General features: G+C 42.6%; 1 protein-coding gene across 1 annotated transcript; it reads right to left on the reverse strand.

The window, feature by feature from the left end:
- Nucleotides 1-271: 271 nt before the first annotated feature.
- On the reverse strand, nt 272-24,029 carry gpank1 (G patch domain and ankyrin repeats 1). Its single transcript, XM_056265126.1, has 4 exons — nt 23,786-24,029; nt 12,730-13,004; nt 10,485-10,600; nt 272-1,076 (listed from the first exon to the last, which is right to left on the reverse strand). Exons 1-4 carry the CDS (start codon nt 23,976-23,978, stop codon nt 626-628), a joined length of 1,035 nt encoding a protein of 344 aa, XP_056121101.1. The 5' UTR covers nt 23,979-24,029; the 3' UTR covers nt 272-625.
- Nucleotides 24,030-24,127: the final 98 nt, after the last annotated feature.

Consider the following 24,127-nt stretch of genomic DNA (forward strand, 5'->3'; position numbering starts at 1 on the left):
TTTTTATATATTTTTTTACTCAACTGGGGCAAAAAACGGGCTTCAATAGTGTATGATTGTGCATGTCAACAACTAATTTTATGGAACTTCTTGTCCTTTTTGTATCTTAAACATTCTTACCAACACCTAGTTTTACTATGACGAAAAAAGAGAAGTTAGGAAACAGCTAATGTGTGAGGTGTGTCATGAGCAAGTACATACATTTGTATTTGAAACTATACTTTTATATACATATGTACATTATGAATGCATTAAAACTGAATACAAAATATGACAATTCAAAATTTGAGATTGATTACATTAAATACAAAAAAAACAATGCACGTTTATTCATGTTTTCTAATCTAATTATGTAATTGTAATTTGTTGACAACACTTTTTTTTAAATAAAGTGTCATCCAGTACCTGTTTATTGTCAGACAACTGTTTTTTCCTCTGTACACATTTCTACTCTTTTTCCATTTCTAGTGTTCCATGTAGGCTGAATAAAATTTGTTACTGCCAAAGCTACAGTTTGTTCAACAGATCAAGTGTCAGTTACAGCAGAAAAGTAAAAATACCACTGAATTTCACTGAAAAATAAAAAGGTTTGTGTTACGAAATCCCGCACAAGAGCCATGGTAGTTCAGAAGTCAAAGTTAAATGAAGAACGGTAGTCTCTCTCCCATCTCTTTTCTCTCTCTTCTTTCCTCTCAAGTTGTTTGGCACTGAGGGTTGTTTCTCTCTCTTGTCTAAGTCTTTTTTCTTTATGTTTGTGTTGCACTGCCTGAGGATCTTTGGCCTTGAAGTGAGTGACTTTAGGCTGTGAGGTCACACCATATCCCAGTCCCGCCTGATCTCTCTTTAGTACTGTGCTTACTGGATTTTTGCGGCCGGAGTGGACAGGTCCAAGACCAGAGGAGGGGTCCCACCCCAAGCGGAGCATCATTTTATAGCTAGTGCTGGAAGAGGGCAGGCAGTATTGAGGGGTGGCTGGGGGGCGGAGCTCACTGAACTGATGCATTGTGGACCTGTTGTGTGCTTCAGTGTTGTCTGTGTAATGCACAGCACACACATTGCACCACTGAGAATGAACACTGTGGAAACAGACACACACATAAGTATAAATAGGTATAAAAAACGTATTTAAATGGAACAGCATTTTAGTGAAAACTTTTAATAAACAATAGAACATCATGTCAAATATGTGTTATACATGGGGGGGAAATACAAAAGAAAAGAAAAAAACACAGCATTGAGCATGTTTACTGTACATACTGTACATACACATTTATATGCTGATAACTCCTAAAAATCTGGGTTTTTTATTTATTTTTTATTAAACCATTGTCCCGGTTTACATGCAAACCAATAACCGCCAATGCAAGTAAACTGAATTTACAAGACTTATTCCCTGAAAGTGAAAAAAAGTCAATTACTTTATAAATTAATAAAAATTTAAAATATCGTTAATGTTGGGCAGAAACCCCGTATCACCATATTTCGTCTTTTTTTTTTCTTTCATAAATGTATTACTATCGATCACCCTTTACATCTGTCTGTGGGGTTTGGAAATTTTTGACAAATGAAAAGTATTAAAAAGAGCTTGTGACTAAACCTTGTAACTCCATTGGCTTTTCAAACTTACGGTACAGCCCTCCTCTATAATCAAAGAAGTGCTGCACGCAGTTTGTGCCGTCTCTGGTTCCCTTTCGAACGGTCACTTCGTATTGCGTAGCTATACGCAGTGGGGAAACTCCTTTTCCTCGATTTACTGAAGCCTATATGTAAAACGCATTTGCAGCTGCACAGCTAGCACACTGAGCGTCTGACACGCTCATAGGCTGTGTTGCAGCAACTGCCCATCCAATGGCGCGGGCGACTCTGACGCGCGACCAATGAGCTAGCCCAACGTCAGAGCCCGCCGAGGGGGCGTGGCCCAGCCTATATAGACCCCCGAATTCGCCATTATAGCAGATTTTACTCCTTCAGCGACAGTACACATGTCCCTGAGCTTTTTACTGTGTATTCGCCGTCGAACAAGCCTTTCAGCCTGAGCGAGCTTCTCTTCAGCAGACTTCGCTCGCACGTCGATTGTCTCCTGACGCCGTCTCACCTGTGGCTATCCGGCGACATCCTATATCCTTTGTATTATTATTTTGGATTCTTTTCAGTATGCCTCGTTCATCCTGCGCCACGTGCGGAGGCCGTCTGCACGAGGCAGACCAGCACACGAGCTGCATTTCCTGCCTGGGTGTCGACCACGCAGAGAATGCTCTCTCTGCCGGCGGATGTGAGGCCTGCGACTGCATGCCTATCTCCGTGCTGCGCAATCGGCTAGCTCTCTCCCGGGACGGCGAGGCCGCTTCAACCACGCTTTCCATTCCGAGGAAGAAGAAGCGTCGCAGCCAACGGCAACCGGAGGGTATGGAGATTTGTGAACGCACGCCGGCCGCGTCCCCGCGTGCTTCACTTTCTCCGACTCAAACGCCATCACCGGTCCTGTTCGCAGGAGACCAGCCCCCTCCCCCGCCCTGCGGCTGATAGCCAGCGCCAGTCAAGGCCCGCGAAGCGCTACCCGCTCCCCAGGCGTCAAGGCCCTCGACCCAGCGCCGGGGCCGACCAGGCGCCTCCGAAGTCGTCCTAGCACGGAGGGGAAAGAGAGAGGGCTCGTGTCTCGCGCTAGCCGGACCACCCTCGAAGAAACCAGCAAAACTTCCCACAGCTCCCTGTTCAGTTCAGGCGGCTGGGGATTTTATTATTGTAAACAGGCCCGCAGCAGTGAGCGCGTCTTTGCAAACAAACGCCGTTTTCACGGCGACCCAAATAAAGCACAAAAAGAGCATGTTTCACAATCACAACACACGGGTTCACGGTCCCCCTTCACTAGGCGGCCCCCGCCCTGTTGTAACACTGACTTCCCCCCGGGCAAAAGCCTATATAGTCAGTCAAACACTCAGTATGTGCACAAATCACATTATAAGGGTATCAGGTCCCCCTATGTTAGGCGGTCCCCCCCATTCAGTGTGTCACGCCCTAGCCACACGAGTGATGGCCTGGCAAGCCATCCCTGGTGTGTCGAGTTGGGTCATAAACACTATAAAGCGAGGCTACTCGCTCCAATTCGCTCGCAGACCCCCGAAATTCCAGGCGGTTATCGAGACATCGGTGAGAAGCGCCGCGGATCACGTGCTTCGCATCGAAGTTCAGTAATTATTAGCAAAAGGAGCGATAGAGTCAGTCCCTCCCGCGCTAATGTATTCGGGGTTTTACAGCCGCTATTTTCTAATTCCAAAGAAAGACGGCGGGCTCAGACCCATACTAGATCTGAGGCGTTTGAACAGGGCTCTCATGAGACGGCCGTTCAGAATGTTAACACTCAAACAAATTCCCTGGAAGCTTTTCTGTCAAACCTCAGGGGTCACCACGTCCTGGTCCGTACAGACAACGTGTCTGTGGTGGCCTACATAAATCGCCAGGGTGGCATCAGGTCAGGCAACCTGTATGCTATGGCGAGGGACCTCCTCATGTGGGCACAGGCCAATCTGAGCTCTCTGAGAGCAGCGCATGTCCCGGGCGTCCAGAATGTGGGCGCGGATATGCTCTCAAGGGGCAACACTCCCCTAGGCGAGTGGTCCCTGAACCCTCAGACGGTCAGTCTAATATGGGAGATGTTCGGCGAGGCCGAAGTCGACCTTTTCGCCTCGAGAGCCAACACCCACTGCAGGGTGTTCTTCTCGAAAAACAGGGACGCGCTGGCTCATCTCTGGCCCAGCCGCCCCCTTTACGCTTTTCCCCCCGTCTCGATGATCCCACAAGTGATCGAGCGGGTCAGGGAGAGCGGATGCCCAGTCCTTCTGGTGGCTCCTCTCTGGAAATCCAGACCATGGTTTCCGGAACTGGTTCAGTTGTCAGACACGACCCCCTGGCCTGTTCCGATGAGGAAGGATCTCCTCACACAGGCCAACGGAACGATATGGCATCCCCGACCCGATTTATGGGCCCTACATGTGTGGCCCCTAAACGGGTACCCGGGGACCTTCCGGACAGGGTCTTAAGCACTATCTCTGAAGCAAGGGCCCCGTCTACTCGGCGCCTTTATGCTTTAAAGTGGTCGGGTTTTTCCAGCTGGTGCTCGAGAAATCGTATTGACCCGGAGTCATGTGAGGTTTCGGTGGTGCTCTCCTTCCTGCAGGAGCTACTGGACGCGGGCCGCATCCCGTTCACGCTCAAGGTGTATGTGGCAGCCATTGCAGCGCATCATGCTCTGGTGGCTGGCCAATCACTAGGAAGGAATGACCTGGTGGTAAAGTTTCTGAAGGGTGCTAGAAGGATTAACCCCTCCAGGCCCCCTTCGGTGCTGCCTTGGGACCTCTCCACGGTCCTTAGGGCCCTGAGGGGACCACCTTTTGAGCCGCTCCAGTCGGTTGATCTAAAACCACTTTCGCTAAAGACTGCTCTCCTGTTGGCATTGGCATCTATCAAGCGAGTGGGAGATCTGCAGGCCCTCTCTGTGAGTCCTGCATGTTTGGAGTTTGGATTGGATGACTCCAGGGTCATTCTCAAACCCAGGCATGGTTACGTACCCAAGGTGCTCTCAACGCCGTTTAGAGCACAAGTTATTACACTGTTAGCCCTTCCCCCTTCTGCCGAGGATGGGGAGGTTAATCTTCTATGCCCTGTCAGGGCGTTGAGAATCTATCTGGAGCATTCTGCGTCTTTTAGACAATCAGAACAGCTGTTTGTCTGCTTTGGTGGCCGATCTAAGGGTGATCCAGTCACTAAGCAAAGACTGTCTAGATGGATAGTGGATGCCATTTCTTTGGCCTACACCTCAGTGGGTCAGGTTTGCCCCATAGGTGTCAAGGCCCATTCGACCAGAGGTATGGCCTCGTCGTGGGCTTGGTCATCTGGGTTTCCCATTCAAGATATTTGTGATGCGGCCGGCTGGTCCTCGCCTTCCACATTTATGAAGTTCTATAATATGGAGGTACCTTCCCTGCAGGCGAAGGTGCTTTCGGTATGATTAAGACCTGACAGTGGCTGGTCTTGTCTACAAAAATTACTGTGCATAATCACATACATATTTATATAAACCCGCTTAGGCCGGTAATAAAGTTATACTAATAATCCCGACGGTGTCTGGTTTTGTTAGTATATTCTGTTAGTTGTACTGACTTTATATATATGTGACCCGATCTGGCGAAATGAGTCGGAAGTCGCAACGTTCTATTTTAAGATATGGGCCGATTATGTGGAAAAACAATGAAATAATAGATTTTTTTTTTTTGTGCTAATTTCAAAGAACAGACATTCAAAAATAATCTCCCAAAGTTTAGTAGTCCAGATAATTGAGTAAAGGTATCTAAATTACTATTAAAGTTTACAAAGTTTTACTAAATTCGCTGGAAATGAACATTGCTTTTCTCAACTCCTCTCGTCACCTCTGAGCATTTCCCGGGTATCCCCTGAAACGTCACTATCTCTGCTCTTTAAATGGTGTTACACGTTGTATAGAACCAATCAAAAAGCTTAGAAATGTACACAAATGCTGATTATTTGTCGATGGGAAGCCGTTTCGAGTGACCGGCACGCGATTGGTCCAGTCACCCTACCGTCAGACTCGCAGCGAGCGCTCTGTGTAATAAACAAGCTAGCAGATCTCCTCAGAAAGATTAAATATTATTAATTTGAGAAATGTCGCTGTCAAAAGCGAGCAAAGTTGCCAAAGCGTCATCAAGCCCCCTGGCCATTGCACACTGAGTCCGCGTTTTTTTCGTATGGGTTTTTTCTTCGTATTGATTCGGTGGCTCCGAATTGTCAAAACACCATTCAAACTGCTTGCTACGGATGCGAAAAACTTACGATTGTTTTTATATAACGGATGAAAGTGTCGTAGTGTGCAAGCGTGATTGACATAACGTGATTGACAAATGTGAATGAGTGTAGCTATTTATCTGCAAGGAGAATTCATTAATGTGTTTGATTAACCCAATATTTGTTGGTATCTCCGTTATGAATTTGTTACGCTGTTATTGTCAACTAGCCTACACTAAGATATGATTGCATAGACTAGCATTATTTGATCTGTTTCCTTGTCTCTCTGCCTCTCACACACACACACACACACACACACACACACACACACACACACACACACACACACACACACACACACACACACACACACACACACACACACACACACTCTCTCTCTCTCTCTCTCTCTCAAGCAATGTAGCACCTCTGTTCAATCTTTCTGATTTTAGTACATTTTTGTAAAAGGTAGGCCTACTGTTAAATTATTTATTCAAATAAAAACTTTAAAATAATTTGAGCTTCAGCCTGGTTTAATAGCATTTATATATTAATGTCTTTGGTCAAATTAAGCTGTAAAATAAATAGTTTATCCCTTTAAATGTAATGGATTTTGAAAGATATCAACAAAAAACGGGCAAAAAACTTTAAAAGCGATTTTCTCAGGTTTTCAATTGGAAAAAGAGGGCAGACGACCATAATTCAAATGTGTATATCTTTACAACCATTCAAGGTATGACTTTGACTAGGATATCAATTGAAAGCTTAAGGTCTCCTCTTTCCATTAATACCAAAATCTCAATTTTTAAATTTGGGTCACTGTGACTCATTTTGCTGGATCAGGTCACATATTATTCAGACCCGACTGTGTCTGGTCTGTTATATATATACGTATATGCATATGTTATGGGGTTCTGGCTTGTTCTGTTAGCTCAGGGGTCCTGAGTTGCAGTGCAACCAGTTACTCAGGGTGCGGCGTTTTGCATGGCGTCCCCACTGTGTATAGCTACGCAATACGAAGTGACCGTTCGAAAGGGAACTACTCGGTTACTATCGTAACCTCAGTTCCCTGAGAGAGGGAACGAGTATTGCGTAGCCGGCCGCACTATGGTAACTGTTGAAGTTGTCGCTTCAGTCGTATAAACCTGCTATAATGGCGAATTCGGGGGTCTATATAGGCTGGGCCACGCCCCCTCGGCGGGTTCTGACGTTGGGCTAGCTCATTGGTCGCGCGTCAGAGTCGCCCGCGCCATTGGATGTGCAGTTGCTGCAACACAGCCTATGAGCGTGTCAGACGCTCAGTGTGCTAGCTGTGCAGCTGCAAATGCGTTTTACATATAGGCTTCAGTAAATCGAGGAAAAGGAGTTTCCCCACTGCGTATAGCTACGCAATACTCGTTCCCTCTCTCAGGGAACTGAGGTTACGATAGTAACCGAGTAGTTCTTTGCAGTGCAAGAATAAATAAATAACTGGTTGTTGTTTAAATAAGTACATTTTCTTTACTCAAGAAACACAATATATATATATAAATATATATATATATATATATATATATATTAGTGCTGGGCAAGTTAACGCGTTATTATCGCGTTAACGCATTTATTAATTAATGCCGACAATTCTTTTATCGCGCGTTAACGCAGCGGTTTTTTTTATTATTATTTTGAAAGTCCGTTGCTCACTGCCTCTGAATACACATAGGCCTACAGTCAAACCATGATCACAGGAGGGGTGGGATGTTGGTCAGCCAGCAAATAACCCACCCAAACAAGCAGTGGAGAGGCTTTGGCAGGTTCTCTCAGGTGAACAGAAAGGGAGACAGCGCTCCGCGAGTGAATGACAGGCGCTCTTAGTAACCATGGCACCGGCTTCTGTGCGCTACGCAGCTGTAGCCTTTTTAACTTAAATTAAAATTATACATAACTTTACCTGATAGGCCTGCGTTTAGTTTAGCGGGGATGCTCTGCCATGTGAATTCCCTCCTGTTGATGTCCTGATAACTATTTAGATTCTGGAAACTCACAAACAGCGAGCCGAGGATCAGTCTCTCTTCCAATGATTTGTGCTGCGCGTCGTGTACAAAAAAGTTAGACAATTCAACTTCGGCAACGCGCGGGCACGTGCGTGAGGCGAGCATGACTGCAACAGTTTCACAGGAACGCACCCGCTTGTCGCTGCACCTGTGCTCGACCACTTCACCTCACTCTAGGCTGATTTATACTTCTGCGTCGGACCTACACCGGAGCCTCTCTACGCTATAGACTACGCGTTGGTTTTCATTTATATATCTGCGTCGTTGTCCGCGTTGACGCGCAATTACACATGAGGGAGAGTGTGAAACCCGGGGAGCGGTTCTAGCAATCACAGCGCTTGCAGTACGCGTAGAATTGACGTTACATTTTTGGAGAGATGCACGTCAGGGTACGCGCGCTACACAGCTACGGCGCGAGTTCGATGCAGAAGTATAAATTGGGCTTTACCTCTGTTTAATGTAATCTTACGTGGGAAACCATGGCATGCCATGACCAAACCTAAGCTGCTATCAGAGAAGTAACGTTGGTCGACTTATATCTGTAGTAGTGATCATGACCCTTTGACTACATAGACTGTTTCTGCTGCTCCCTGATACAAGATACCTGTTCAGAAAAAAACCCCAAGAAAACTGGACTCGTTTTAACAAGCTAGATAAAAGGTAATGCCCTGGCAGTGGCAAATAGCTTTGTTTAAATATTTGATTTGATTACATTAATGTTTAAGTTGAGATTTACAAGAAATATTTTATTGATACTGTGTAAAGGGAATACTGCTGGTATAAAAGCACCTTATTTGTTTAAAGTTTTTGCAAACCACATGTTATTGCACTTTTGTAGCAGTACATTTAAATCAAAAGTGAGCAATACACTACTAGAATTCATTATTCAATTTTGCGCGTAACAATGCGATTAATCGCAAGAAAATCATGAGATTAATCGCGATTAAATTTTTTAATCGTTGCCCAGCACTAATATATATATATATATATATATACACATAAAGGCTAATATTTTATGTATTTGAGGAGCAAAGAAGAGTGTGATAGTCTAGCATTTGCAGTAGAGTCATAGCCAATACTGTTTTAAATAGCCTGTGCGTAGCACTTCATCTTTCATAACATGAGATTTTGGCCAAATGACAGAAAAAAACTGTGCGCACACATAGCAACAGTAAACTTTATAACATGTAACTTGATTAAAAAAAACACTTTTTGGAAAAAGGAATAATGATGTATTGACATTTTAATTTAGTTAATTTTGAAAAAAAAAAGAAAAGAAAAGAAAAGAAAAGAAAAGAAAAAGTGTACCTTTACGCAAAATCGGGTTTAGAACATGCATGTAAATGATAATGTTAACTGCTATATTTAAGTGTGAATTTCTGTTGTGTTTGGACATCTGGACCAGTGTTAATTTCGTTGACGAAAATAACGACGAAAATTATTCGTCAACGACATTTTTTCACAGACGAAAACGAGACGATAACTAAATAAAACCTAGTTTTGAATGACAAAGACTATGACGAAAATCTATTGACATTTTCGTCAACGAATAAAAACTAGACGAAAATGTTAGATAGTGACGATTTGGGAAGCGATCCGTCAGAACTGATGTCCTGCGTGTGTGGTAGATGCGCACATTTGTAGGCTACTGTAACGTGATCTACCCCGCGGTCATAAAACGTTAAAAAATGTGAACGTCTGGGAGAATGAGTAGAGCAGACATATAGATCTCTGAATAAGAGTGACGATGCAAAAAAGAGCTCTATTCGGTGCGGTTTTCTTTGCGCACACACCTAACCCGAAGCGTGCAGTCATGCACAATACACCTACAGCGCGCGAGTAGGCTACTGAATTGAGCTCTCTTTCGTGTCTGAATGGAGAAATACACAACAGTATGTCTAAATTTCCTTTTTGGAGAGTATTCATGTAAACTATGCTGGTTATGTCTTAAACTGTGAGTGTGTCGGATGTGCATCAGTGCAATTGTATCCGCATGTCATTGGACATGATCCGACGTCTTAAAGTGACTGGCAATAAACCTAATGCGGTCCGTGTCCTTAATTTTGATCAAGCAACAAAAGAAAAAGAGAAAAGCATTCACTGTTTGTTAATAGCTTTAATAAGGATTAATTATATTTAATTCATACAAATAAATATGTCTGCTTGAAAGAATAAAGAATGATGTGTAAGTAGTTATAAGGAATGAATATATCATTCATTGTAAAGAAGACTGTGTTGTACTTTAGGAAAAGTGGTTTTATTTCATTTTAAGATATTTTTTAAGTAACAGCAGTTAAATCTGTATCTGTATTGCATGTTCAAACTTAAAAATCATTCATATTAATAGGTTAATAGATGTTTTCTCCGGGAGTATATGGGTTTGGCCATTTTAGAGAAATTCTAAATTAACGCATTTACAATTGAACTAAACCCATTATATTTTAGTCGACTAAATCTACTGTAGATTTAGTCGACTAAAATGTTATTGTATTTCGTCGACTAAAACTAGACTAAAACTAAAACAATTCAGATGACTAAAATATGACTAAAACTAAATGGCATTTTAGTCAAAAGACTAAGACTAAAACTAAATCAAAATTTAATGACAAAATTAACACTGATCTGGACACTAAGTTATAACTGTAAACCATCTACCTGTCTGCATTGTTTGTAGTAGGTGTGTTTGTAGTCTCTGACACGCTAAACTGCTCCAGTTCTCTCACTACATCCTGATGACCCGCCTGCAGGGCCAGATCCCGAGCATCTCTGCCCTGAGAGAGAAAGAAAAAAGGAACGAGATAAAACTAGAAGGAATGAGACAAAACAAGACATGAGGTAGTGGTACTGGTAGTGTTATAAAGGTCTGTGATACACTAATTTGATTTGTTTTTTCCTTTAATGTTCAGGAAATGATTTGCAAAATATTACATCACTAGTGTTTCAGGATTTTGTGTTTGAAGTAGCAGGACTACTTCCATTAGGGATCATATTGGTTAACTTAATTAGTTTAGCTTACAGACATATAACTATTTTTAAAGTCATTTTATGAATAACAATGTATTGTGAAAATGTTTCACTGCTCTTGTATTAAATGTTCACATTTTCTCTTTTTGCCATGTATTCAGTGGCAATATCGTTAAATAAAACTAAAACTATATAAAATATTTTAACTGAAATAAAGATGAAACAAAATAAAATATAAATACTAGATGAAAAACAAACTAAAATAAGCACTAAAATGACAAATTGTAAATAAATAATAATAATAACAAAAGCACATAAAATTACTAAAATGTGAACTAAAATTAAATCTTAAAATATAAAAACAACAGATGATTGAAAATAATAAAAATTACATTAGTATATAAATGATAGTAAAGGTTTTGTCATCTGCTGCTTTAAATGCTCGAGCTCTTTAATGTCGGGTTGATTCTGATTAGCTGTCAATGCTTTTATAGTTCATTAGACGAAAAAAAAAAAGTTCTGAAAAGTTCTTTTGTCATAGAATTTGAATAGTTACCACAATTATACTTAGTTATGGCAAGTATTATAGTCCTTGAATGGGCCTTAAATGTACTGGTAGTGTTATAAAGGTCTATGATACACTAATTTGATTTGTTTTTTCCTTTAATGAAGTCACTTTTTTTCTTTTCTTTTTTTAACATCTAAACCAGTGTTTCTCAACCCTGTCCTGGAGTTTCTTCTAATGAGCTGATGAGTTGAATCAGGTGTGTTTGATTAGGGAGACAAAGGGGCTGTTTACACCTGGCCACTTCATGCGTTTTCCGTGATCGGATAGCTATCCGATCGTGAAAAGACCAGGTGTAAATGCCCTCTGAAACGCATTCGAGACGGATTTAAATCCGATCACTCAAACCACTTCAGGAGGTGGTCTGGGCCGCATTCCAGATGAAACTGGACAAGTGTAAATGCATCTGGTTGTTGAAACCACATATGTAAATTTCACTCCTCACAAAAATGCTAAAAAATAAACGTGTGAGAGCGTGTTATATAGGCTATATGTCATGTTATAGTCAGATATGACGTCGCTACTGCAACACGCATTACCGCAGATGAGCAGCTGAGCATCTATTCATCAAGCCAACGTGCAAACTATCGCAAATCAAAGTGAAAGTAAGTCGCAGACGCTTAACACACTAATCATCTTCATTAAAAGTAAAGAAACGAAATGATCTTACCAGGGCTGTTGCCGCTCCCTCTTATTGCGGTCTTTGATTTTGAAATTAGCTGATGATCAATAAAATGCAGCTCATATCTGTTGCTTTCGGTGACGTGCACTCCATTAAATCTGCATATAGCGCGGGAATTGAAGATCGGATTTATATCCGTTTTGCAAAAACACATTTATGTGACCAGGTGTAAATGGAATCGTTTTGATAAATCAGATAGCTATCCGATCTGAGAAAACGCATGAAGTGGCCAGGTGTAAACAGCCCCAAAGAAAATGTGCAGTGTTGGGGGTCCTTCAGGAGCAGGTGTTGAGAAACACTGATCTAAACCATCCATTTAACTACATTTAATTAAACACCTCCCAAAGAGAACATCTTAGTATTAATAATAATATTAGTATTACTATACTTATTAGTAATAATGCACACAAGTCTAGTTCAAGGGGCATTATCGTGTGACTGATATTTCAAGTGCATAATAATTACAATCAGATCAAATAATCATCAAAGTACTTTAGTAGTTAGAGTGGCCAACAGTACAATCTGATCTATTTATCATCGCTCCACTATCAATCAACTGACCATATTGACAAATTGTTAACAAATAAGTAGAAGTCAATGGGAAAAAAAGCAAATCATCCTTATCTCCACCACTTAAATTTTTCAAAAAGGAAGAGGCAGAGATTTTTTCAAAATTGAATGTTATGCACCTGTTTGTCCACCACTCCCACCCAAGCAGCGCCGTGTTGAAGAAGCAACCGAACAGCCTCTGTTTTTCCTGCCTTACTTGCACACATCACACCCGTCCAGTAAAAATCATCACGGAAGTTGACATCATAGCCACACCGCAAGAGGTCTTTCAAGTCCCGAATGTTGCCCTCCTGGGCATATCGGAGAAGTTTGTGTCCATCACGCTCTGAGGTGCTGACCGGTTGGACATAAGAAGTGTCTTGTCTTTGTGCGTCTCTTCTTCTTCGACTGGGTCCTCATGTCAAAAGATAATGGGTTATCATGATAAAACTGTAGAGTAATGTGTCTTAAACAGCTACAACTATTATAAATTAAAAGGGATGTCTAATGCTATTTCATGCATACTGACATGTATTTACACTGTTAAAGAGTTGGATTCTCCTGCTAAACATGGCCAAAATGTCAAAATACAAGTTGAACATTATTCTGTGCCAAAATACACTCCTTCAGGGTTCGTATAAGTTTCGGAAAGTTTCCCCCCCCCCCCCCCCCCCCCGAGTATAGTCCTGTATGAAGGGCGGAATTCCTTTTATAGGCACTTTTCCTGGAAAAGCGCACGCACACATCAACCAGAGTGAGAATAGGAGCACGCCCATCAACGTGCTTCGTTTGGGTTACGGAAGTCGTCGGCAGTGCTGCACGGCATGCGTCCAAGAGCTCAACTGTTTTCGGAAAGAAGCGGTACAGCTGTATCTGTCTTTTAGAAATCTGATAAAACTAAAGACTCTTTAGATATATGAAGAATGCAATACTACTCTATGGGTACTCAAGAATAACATGAGTGTTAAGTCCCCTTTAAACTCTAAAGGAATGCAAAGATAATTTTTTTTAATGAAGACTACTCATACTGTATGGGATTTTGAAGAGCACAATTACTGTTTAGCCTAGACTTTATGCACCAGAGAAACAAGCGCACAGCCATCTTTAAAATTTTGTTTAAACTTCCAGTTTTGCGGTAGCTCTGTATATTACTATGGCATTGCTTTGGAACGTTGGTTACTTGTGTAACCATTTTTCTATGAATGGTAGAAGACCGCCAGAGACCGTCAGTACATGGTGGAAAGAGTGGCGTCTCGCACATCATATCGAGAATCTCGTATTAATTCAGTCACACGTGACTATGACCGATGACAGGTTGGATACTATATCAGTTCTGACTACGTCACGGTCGGCCTCTTAGTCATTCTTAATCAGTGAATAGGCTGATTTGTGAACTGAGATGACAATACCTTGGGCTGGAAAGCTGGGTTTGGCCAAAGTGTAACTTGATTGCCCTCTGGCCCTCACCTGAGACACTGCGGACTCTCCATCTGTTCAAAAATCCCTTGAAAATCCCACTGGGAACACACTAAGCTTAAGCCGCATAGCTCCTATAAGAAAAGCCACCACTAGCCTATTTGCACTGATTGTCACCTGCCCCATAGGATCCCGATGGGCTGACAGGGCTGCCACAAACACCTTAAGAGTGGCTGGAGAACTTCCAATAAGTACTGCAGAAAGTCCAAGACTACACTGATAGGGCAATCAATTGAAAACCATAACAGGCAATGAGTCGTTGCCTTGCTGGCAAAGAGGTCCACGGCTGCTGTTCCAAAAATTATCCAGATTGACCGAACAACTTCCTTGTGCCACACTGTTGCAGCAACCGGAATGTGTGCTGCTCTGACTGACAGGAAGTGTTTGTTTGCCCACAATGGAAGCACTCTCGTCCACTGGAGACAGGGTAGGGACCTCGTGCCTCCCTGGTGGTTGTTTAAAAATACCACTGTGGTATTGTCCGTCCATATCAGAATGTGTCTCCCTGAAGAGTTCCTGCCTGAAATGTCTCAGGGTAAAGAGTACTGCCCACAGCCCCAGGAGGTTGATGTGAGGTGCCCCCAACTGTGGGTCCCAACTGCCCCGTATACTTCGGTGTTGCCAAAGTCCTTCCCAGGCATCTGCAATTCGTAACATGCTGAAAGGAAGACGGTTGAGGCTCTTGAGGTCCAGGATGGGCATGAAGCTCCCATCTTTCTTAAGGACAAGAAAATATTTTGAGTGGAATCCCCCAGGGTGGATGTGGGGGTCTACTGGCTCTATCGGATCCTTCTACAAAAGCTTTTGGACCTCCATCGGGCAAGGGCACTGACAAGGGTCCTGGACCACTGTAGAATGGACATGGGTGCTCACTAGGGGTCAGTGACGGAACTGAAGGCAATAGCCCAGTTCAGTCCAGTCAGTGCAGGATGGTTCACACTGCGCCCAATATGCTGAGATCGGGATTCTGTTGCTAGAGGTAACTGACGAAGGTTGTTACGGCATGCCGCTGAAAGCTTGGACTGAGCAAACCACACTTGCCACCTGGCCTGCGTAATAAGCCCAAGAGACTTTCCACTGGAGAAGGCAATCAATCCAAAGGCCTTCTGAGAAGCGTCACCAGCAACAGATGAGCCATTGATTTCCCCACACGACTCAACCCTGAGACAGTGCTATAAATACGCACCAATAAGTAATCAGTACACCTGCATGGTTTGGGGCTGCAGATTTCCTGTTTCAGGGCTTCATCTGGAGATACCAATGGAAGATTGAAGATTTCAAGGAAGAAGTACATGGCTCTAAAGAAGGCATGCTACCGAGCCCTTTCTCCTGGGCTTCGGCCATTGCTCCCAGAGTGTGCGCTACTCAATCCGGCCTGGATGACAGAGCCGAGCGAAACGCAGATAAGACCACAAGTCCAGCTCCTCCCTGGAACATTCAGCTGCTGGTTTGAACCTGGGCAATATGGAGGTATATACGGATCCCCCCCATTTCCTCATTTACGTTCAGAGTGGCAGAAGGAAATGACATTGCCAACAGAGCTTGAATGCCCTGCACAGCATTATAGTTTAGCCACCTGGTGGGATAGTGTTGTAGAGGTGGTCTGTTTCTTCCTGGGAGGCCCTTCAGTTTTGCTAGCTTTTGCTAGTCACTCTGCGAGAACGTCAAGAGCGCGTAAGTTGTTTTTTCTTAATATCCAGTTCTCCTGTTGCTCTGTTTACCATTTGTCAAGTAAGTAGGGCTATTTTCAATTCTTTGCTTCTTTGTAATTTTTATCTTCACTAAATATCTTTATTTTAATTAGACGCGTTCCTATTTTGAATATCTGCCGTCTTAAGGGTTGTAGTCTGTTTGTTATTGTAGCACTTAAGTATTGCTGTTCATAACAGCTAGTTTCGATTTGGGCCATTCTCGGGATATTTGCTTTCGCTGTGCTAATTGCAAGGGCTGTTAAAGCAGATATAAATTAGAAGTAAATTCAGGTGAAAGCCAGGACAAGCAGTCACTCTGCGAGAACGTCAAGAGCGCGTAAGTTGTTTTTTCTTAATATCCAGTTCTCCTGTTGCTCTGTTTACCATTTGTCAAGTAAGTAGGGCTATTTTCGATTCTTTGCTTCTTTGTAATTTTTATCTTCACTAAATATCTTTATTTGAATTAGACGCGTTCCTATTTTGAATATCTGCCGTCTTAAGGGTTGTAGTCTGTTTGTTATTGTAGCACTTAAGTATTGCTGTTCATAACAGCTAGTAGTGTTGTAGTACTCGAGACCGGTCTTGGTCTCGAGACCGGTCTCGAGACCACTTTTTGATGGTCTCGGTCTCGTCTCGGACTCGACCGCATTTGGTCTCGGTCTTGTCTCGGTCTCGGACACTGAGGACTCGGGATTTTTTTTCAAGACCAGACAAGACCATAACTGTGAAAATATCACTAATCTGCCAGTATATTGACTAATTTTTTTGTTAACATCCTTGCTTTTATTGTATGTAAAACGTACTGATTCAAATCCAAGCAATAACGTGACTCATTGGTCATTGCTTATGTATTTTTGTTACCGTTGCCTGTCACCCATCCCCGCCCCCTTTCACTCGCACGACGCACTCCCAAGAAAGTGATCTGTGGTTGTCTGGGAGCGGGAGAAAATGTCTGCAAAATCTTCAGTAATAAAATTCGGCTACAAAAATCGTAAAGAAAATATTTGCAAAACAACATCCAGAAGAAAGCATACAGCTTCTTGTAAATTCTGCAGTGCTTCGCTTTCAGAGACGGTGGGGACTACGTCAAACTTTTATCACTTAGAAAGGCAGCACAAAGAAAGGTAAGGTATGTGTAAGTGATGTTAGCAAAGCTGGCTAGCTAACGTTAGCAATCTGCCTCGTACCAAATAAAATTACTCCTCACACAAAGAGATTTTGTCAATATTAGCTAACGTTATACATATTACAGGGATGGGAATTGAAAACCGGTTCCACTCGAGAACCGGTTCTAAGTTTTATGAACCATCGATATTGAATGCCCTCAACGTTAACGAGTCCTCTTATGCTCCTGCTCCAAAGCGAATTTTTGTCCCGCCATAGTCTTATTTGATAGATGAGTAATGTAGACGAACTGCTGTGCGTGTGACAGGGCGCACCAGAAGAACGAGCAGAGAGAGCGCCCCGGTCGCGCGCGCGCACTCTCTCTCTCTCTGCGGAGCCAGGCGAATGTATAAAGGCTTCACCGTCTCCTAAGCGCTGTCTTGCTCTCTCTCCCTGGCACATAGTAATCAAAATAAATCGACACGATGTATGGTAAAAGGTCGGAAGACCATAGTTTCATGTGTAGCATTCGGATATTTTTTTTTTTCCTGAATTACCGCTGGGTGAATTGCGCTAAAATACCTTATCTTCTCTGAAAAGCGTTCCGCACATTCAGCTGACATAAACCACACTTTAAATAAACGAAAAAAAAACCTATCCAGTGATTAAATGTTTTCTGTGTTGACACAAATCTTGTGGGATGTCACGAGACAGGCCACAAAGTTGAGTAGCTAATTTTAAGTAAGAAAAGTGAAGACTTGTTTTACATTCTGTACTAAATGATGGAAGTCACCCAGGAGTATTGAATAAAGATGGTTACGTTTATTTCAGCTTTGAGTGTTAAATATCTGTTTTTAATGGGAATGTGGATCTTTCAGATCAATTTGAGAAGCTCTTTTGATCATGTTTCACATTTTATTGTGTCATGTAGTGTGGGGCGCTGGTCTTGGTCTTGACTCGGTCTCGCCCTCCCTCGGTCTTGGTCTTGTCTTGGTCTCGGCCCCTAAAAGTCTTGGTCTTGTCTCGGTCTCGATACACTCTGGTCTTGGTCTTGTCTTGGTCTCGGGTTAGGTGGTCTTGACTACAACACTAACAGCTAGTTTCGATTTGGGCCATTCTCGGGATATTTGCTTTCGCTGTGCTAATTGCAAAAAGCAGATATAAATTAGAAGTAAATTCAGGTGAAAGCCAGGACAAGCAGTCACTCTGCAAGAACGTCAAGAGCGCGTAAGTTGTTTTTTCTTAATATACAGTTTTCCTGTGGCTCTGTTTACCATTTGTCAAGTAAGTAGGGCTATTTTCGATTCTTTGCTTCTTTGTAATTTTTATCTTCACTAAATATCTTTATTTTAATTAGACGCGTTCCTCTTTTGAATATCTGCCGTCTTAAGGGTTGTAGTCTGTTTGTTATTGTAGCACTTAAGTATTGCTGTTCATAACAGCTAGTTTCGATTTGGGCCATTCTCTGGATATTTGCTTTCGCTGTGCTAATTGCAAGGGCTGTTAAAGCAGATATAAATTAGAAGTAAATTCAGGTGAAAGCCAGGACAAGCAGTCACTCTGCGAGAACGTCAAGAGCGCGTAAGTTGTTTTTTCTTAATATCCAGTTCTCCTGTTGCTCTGTTTACCATTTGTCAAGTAAGTAGGGCTATTTTCGATTCTTTGCTTCTTTGTAATTTTTATCTTCACTAAATATCTTTATTTTAATTAGACGCGTTCCTATTTTGAATATCTGCCGTCTTAAGGGTTGTAGTCTGTTTGTTATTGTAGCACTTAAGTATTGCTGTTCATACAGCTAGTTTCGATTTGGGCCATTCTCGGGATATTTGCTTTCGCTGTGCTAATTGCAAGGACTACCACAGCTGTCCTCACTCAGGCGATTGATAGCATTATTTCTATGTAGTGTGCGCGCTGTCGCAGAAGCGTCAGCGGAAGCATTCAGCTCTCGTGTTCAGCTCTCGTGTGAAGACCGACTCGGGTAAAGACCTGCGACTCTACCTGCGCGACTCCACCGAGCAAGGACACCTGCAAGGCACTTAAAGTATCTTCTTCACCCTTTCCTTTCCTACCTTTATCTTATTTCCCATTATCATTATGTGCTTTCAACACATTCCTGTTGTCTCTCGACAACGCTCTCTCACCACGCACAGAAGGCAGCGCAATACTGCTTATCTGCGCCCTTTTCTCTCATCCTCACACTCACCTCTCACTCTTTCTATGGGTCTATGGAATTGTCAATCAGCAGTCAATAAAGCTGACTTCATTCCAGCCTTTGCATCTCATTCTACTCTTAATATCTTGGGCTTGACTGAGACCTGGATCCGTCCAGAAGACTCAGCAACCCCTGCTGCTCTCTCTAACAACTTCTCTTTCTCTCACACCCCTCGCCAGTCGGGGAGGGGTGGGGGCACTGGTCTTCTCATTTCTAACAATTGGAAATATTCAACTCTCTCTTCTCTATGCAATAACAACTCATTTGAATATCATGCTATTACACTTACAACTCCCATGAAGATCCATATTGTAGTTATTTATCGCCCCCCAGGTCAACTGGGAAGCTTTGTAGAAGAGCTGGATGTGTTGCTGTCCTCTTTCCCTCAGGATGGCATCCCACTTGTAGTCTTTGGCGATTTCAACATTCACCTAGCAAAGCCGTATGCAACAGACTTCATCTCTCTCCTAGCCTCTTTCGATCTCAAACGGCTCATCACCAACGGTACTCACAAGTCAGGCAACCAACTGGACCTGGTTTACACACGCAACTGTATCACAGACAACATTTTGGTGAAACCTCTCCAAGTTTCAGATCATTTCCTCATTACTTTCAATCTACAACTCACTACCCATGCTCCACCAACCTCCCCACCATTTACTTTCAGACGAAACCTGCGCTCACTTTCTCCATCCCATCTTTCCTCTGCTGTGTCATCTTCTCTTCCCTCACCCTCACATTTCTCATCTCTGGATGTGAATACTGCAACGAATACTTTATGCTCCATCCTAACCTCTTCTTTAGACAATATCTGCCCTCTCTCCTCTAGGCCAGCACGCACCACTCCCTCTAACCCCTGGTTATCTGAGGTTCTTCGTGAACACCGGACCAAGCTCAGGGCAGCGGAGAGGAAATGGCGCAAATCAAAAGACACATCTGACCTCAGTAGGTATCAATCTCTGCTCTCTGCCTTCTCTGTTGATGTTCACGGCGCAAAATCTTCATATTTCCACAACAAGATCAACAGCGCCTCTAACACACGTTCACTGTTCAAGACATTCAATTTCTCTCCTCTGTCCACCTCCACCACCACCCACCTCCTCTTTAACTGCTGATGATTTTGCTAACTTCTTCACTAACAAAACTACAACTATCAGCAGTCAGTTCTCAGATTCACACACACAGGAACCCAGACTAACCTCTCCCACAGCCAATAACCTTCTCTCCTCCTTCACTCCACTAACCGAGGAAGAAGTATCTAAACTTCTCCTCTCCAGTCATCCTACCCTCTAGACCCCATCCCCTCACACCTTCTACAAGCCATCTCTCCCACACTTCTACCAGCTCTCACACACATTATCAACTCATCCCTCCACACTGGCATTTTCCCTACAGCATTTAAGCAGGCTCGGGTAACTCCTCTGCTTAAAAAATCAACATTAAACACATCACTTCTAGAGAACTACAGACCTGTCTCTCTCCTACCATTCATTGCGAAAACACTTGAACGAGTTGCTTTTAACCAAGTATCATCCTTCCTGTCTCTGAACAACCAGCTGGATGTCAACCAATCTGGCTTCAAGAAAGGACATTCAACTGAGACTGCATTGCTGTCAGTCACGGAAGCCCTGCGGATCGCAAAAGCTGCTTCCAAATCATCAGTTCTCATTCTACTGGACCTGTCTGCTGCCTTCGACACTGTGAATCATCAGATCCTCTTGTCCGCCCTCTCATCACTGGGCATCACTGGAACCTCCCTCAACTGGTTTGAGTCCTATCTCACAGGTAGGTCCTTCAAGGTCACATGGAGAGGTGAGGTATCCAAAGCACATCAACTGACCACAGGCGTTCCTCAGGGTTCAGTTCTCGGACCGCTCCTCTTCTCCATTTACACCACATCACTGGGACCTATCATACAGGCACATGGTTTCTCTTACCATTGCTATGCTGATGACACCCAGCTCTACCTCTCATTTCAACCAGATGATGCCACAGTAGCTGTACGGATCTCAAGCTGTCTGGCGGACATCTCGGCATGGATGAAGGAACATCACCTGCAGCTCAACCTGGCAAAGACTGAGCTTCTCGTCCTCCCTGCCAATCAGTCTCTACAGCATGACCTCACTATCCAGCTAGATTCTTCCTCAATCACCCCATTAAGGTCGGTCAGAAATCTTGGAGTAATCTTTGATGATCAGCTGACCTTCACAGACCACATTACAAAGATAGCTCGATCATGCAGGTTTGCTATGCACAACATCAGGAAGATCAGGCCTTTCCTAACTGAGCATGCAACACAACTTCTCGTCCAGGCCCTGGTCATTTCTAGGCTTGATTACTGCAATGCTCTTCTGGCTGGACTTCCATCATGTGCAACTAAACCTCTACAAATGATCCAGAATGCTGCAGCTCGTCTTGTCTTCAACGAGCCCAAAAGGGCCCACGTCACTCCTCTGTTCATCTCTCTGCACTGGCTACCACTCGCTGCTCGCATCAAGTTCAAGACTTTGACGCTTGCTTACAGATTGACCACAGGTTCAGCTCCCTCCTACTTCCACTCACTACTACAAGTCTACATCCCTACCAGAAGCCTACGATCGGTCAATGAGCGACGGCTCGTGGTACCATCACAGCGGGGCACAAAATCACTCTCCAGAACATTCTCATTCACGGTTCCATGCTGGTGGAATGATCTCCCCACCCTCATCCGGAATGCAGAATCCCTGACATCATTCAAAAGACAACTGAAAACTCATCTCTTCCGGGAGCACTTAACATAAAAAAAATAAAAAATAAAAATAAAAATTTCCTCTAAATCCTCGCTTGCCTGGCTTATGCTACTCCGAGCTATGTCTGAACTTTGTATTTTGAGCACTTCTTGCGTTGTTTTTGCCTCTTCACGATGACTCGCTTGGTTTAGTCCTCAGTTGTAAGTCGCTTTGGATAAAAGCGTCTGCTAAATGACTAAATGTAAATGTAAATGTGAATGCTTACTACCAGTCTGAACCTTGCCTCTGGCTGGTGCTGATGAATTTTGAACTTCAGGCCAGTCTATTGCTTAACCTCAAAAGACATCAAATTACATTCTGGGAAAGTAACAACTAAGGCCTCCCTGAGATGCTTGATGCCTAGACAGACAGGACATTGTATATGGGTATCCATAAGATCCATAGGACCTGAACATGTGGTACATGAGGCAGCCATATCACCTACACGTTGAGAAAATAAACCCTGGTAAACCAATGGGTTAATTAACAGAGCTGAATATGGTACTGCAATGATAGGTGCAATAATTGGTTGTCACCGTAACCGCAAATAATGACTGACGCCCTGGTTTACCAGTGAGTGCAACTATGGACAATGAGTTAATACAAACACTCACCTCTATTTCTCTGACAGGAACACGCGTTTAGTGAAGACCCTGGATAACTAATGGGTCCAAAACTATTTAAAATCCTATATAAATCCAATAACGAATCCAACATTGTTTCGCTTTCTTGAGAAACAGCTATAACAGGAAAAGAAATGCCAAGCAAAGAGCTGTGTACACTCGAGCAAGATCTCTTCGCGAGAATGACAAAGAAACCGACCGTGACGTAGTCAGAACTGATATAGCTTCCATTAAGTCAAAAAGTCATGTGTGACTGAATTAATACGAGATTCTTGATGTGATGCACGAGACGCGACTCCTTCCACCATGTACTGACCGTCTCTGGCGGTCTGGAACAGTGAAATAGAAGAGTAATTAGCTGGTGAAGTGGATGTACTTATTATAGAGTTTACAAAAGTTATCACGAGCATTGTAATGTTTGAAGCGGATGTCTTAAAAAATGTCAGTTGACCGAGAAGATTTTAAAACAAGCGGTTCATTTATAAGATCTATAAGATCTTACCTTAATGCTGTGCAAATACAAAACCGGAAGACAGAACACAACGAGTGCAGCTCTGAAAAGGGGCAGGGCTACATAAGGTCTATAGATTATAGTTTTATGAAAAAGGTAAGGTTTAAAGGTTTAGTAGAAGCCACACTGTGCCAATAATTATATAAATAAATTTACGACTAATATCAATGCAACTTAATATTTTTTTGCAATCTATTTATGAAATCATACTTTGAGACATAATTTAAACATATATGCTTGTAGTCAAATTTCAAATGGAAAATTTCTGTTTGAATGTTCTATCATTTTCCCAGCCTGCCAAAATGCAAAGATATTAAGAATAAATTATAGAAACTAGGTTTGTCATAGTTTAGGTTTTCATGACCATTTCCCGCTTTTTTGGTGCTGTGTCTTTAAAGCGTCTATGTAAACTGGTTGCCGCAGGTGCTAACATATTTAGGGGAAAATATATGGTTAGCTGACTCTTATCAGTATTTATAAATAATAAATGTGTAAATATTGGTGGTCATGTTAATGTATTTATCAACTTTGTTTCAAAAAAGTGTTACCGAATATTTTCATAACACCACTATTATTTTTACTTTTAAGTTTCAGTTTCAATCATCAATTGTATCAATGTAACAATGTGCCAGGTGATAACTAGATTTTTCATTTGACCACTTTAAATACTTTTAAATCATGCAAAAAAGGATTCCAACTTCAGCTGAGTTGTGACCAGGAGAAATGAGAAGGAAATAAAATCAAAATGAAACAATATTTTTTTAGATGCTGTAATCATAATTCTCAATCTACTTATTATCTCCATCTCTACCTGCTCTTCTTCTCACTCTCCTTATGGTTGCTGCTTCTCCCTCTTTTGGCCTTTCTCCATCTCTCTCTTGTAGCAGGGTTTGGTAGAAGTCTCTGGCCTCCTCCCCAGAAAGTGTTTGCTTGTCTTCTCTCTTTCTTTCTATCCAGAGATTTTCCTCCTCTTTAGCTCTGGTAAAGTAGACTGGTTTGCTCATCTTTAAAACAGTATATCTGCTAAAGAGGAAATATCTGATGGGGCTGCTGCTCATGTCGACTAAAACCAAGAGAAAGAATAAACGCTTTAAAATATTAAATGCCCTCTCATTCTTAGGTCAGTTAAATGTCTTGCTTTATATGGGCAGCT

This window comes from Rhinichthys klamathensis, unplaced genomic scaffold (genome assembly GCF_029890125.1).
Source record: "Rhinichthys klamathensis goyatoka isolate OS25496 unplaced genomic scaffold, OSU_Roscu_1.1 h1tg000229l_1, whole genome shotgun sequence".
Classification (NCBI taxonomy): domain Eukaryota; kingdom Metazoa; phylum Chordata; class Actinopteri; order Cypriniformes; family Leuciscidae; genus Rhinichthys; species Rhinichthys klamathensis.

Excerpts from the sequence above, each read along its gene's own strand:
- gpank1 (XM_056265126.1), bottom strand. The coding sequence starts at position 23,978 with ATGAGCAAACCAGTCTACTTTACCAGAGCTAAAGAGGAGGAAAATCTC. Across the intron at positions 13,005-23,785 it reads GAGAGTGAGAAGAAGAGCAG|GACCCAGTCGAAGAAGAAGA; the intron begins GTAGAGATGGAG and ends TTTTGACATGAG. Across the intron at positions 10,601-12,729 it reads TGGGAGTGGTGGACAAACAG|GGCAGAGATGCTCGGGATCT; the intron begins GTGCATAACATT and ends TTTCTCTCTCAG.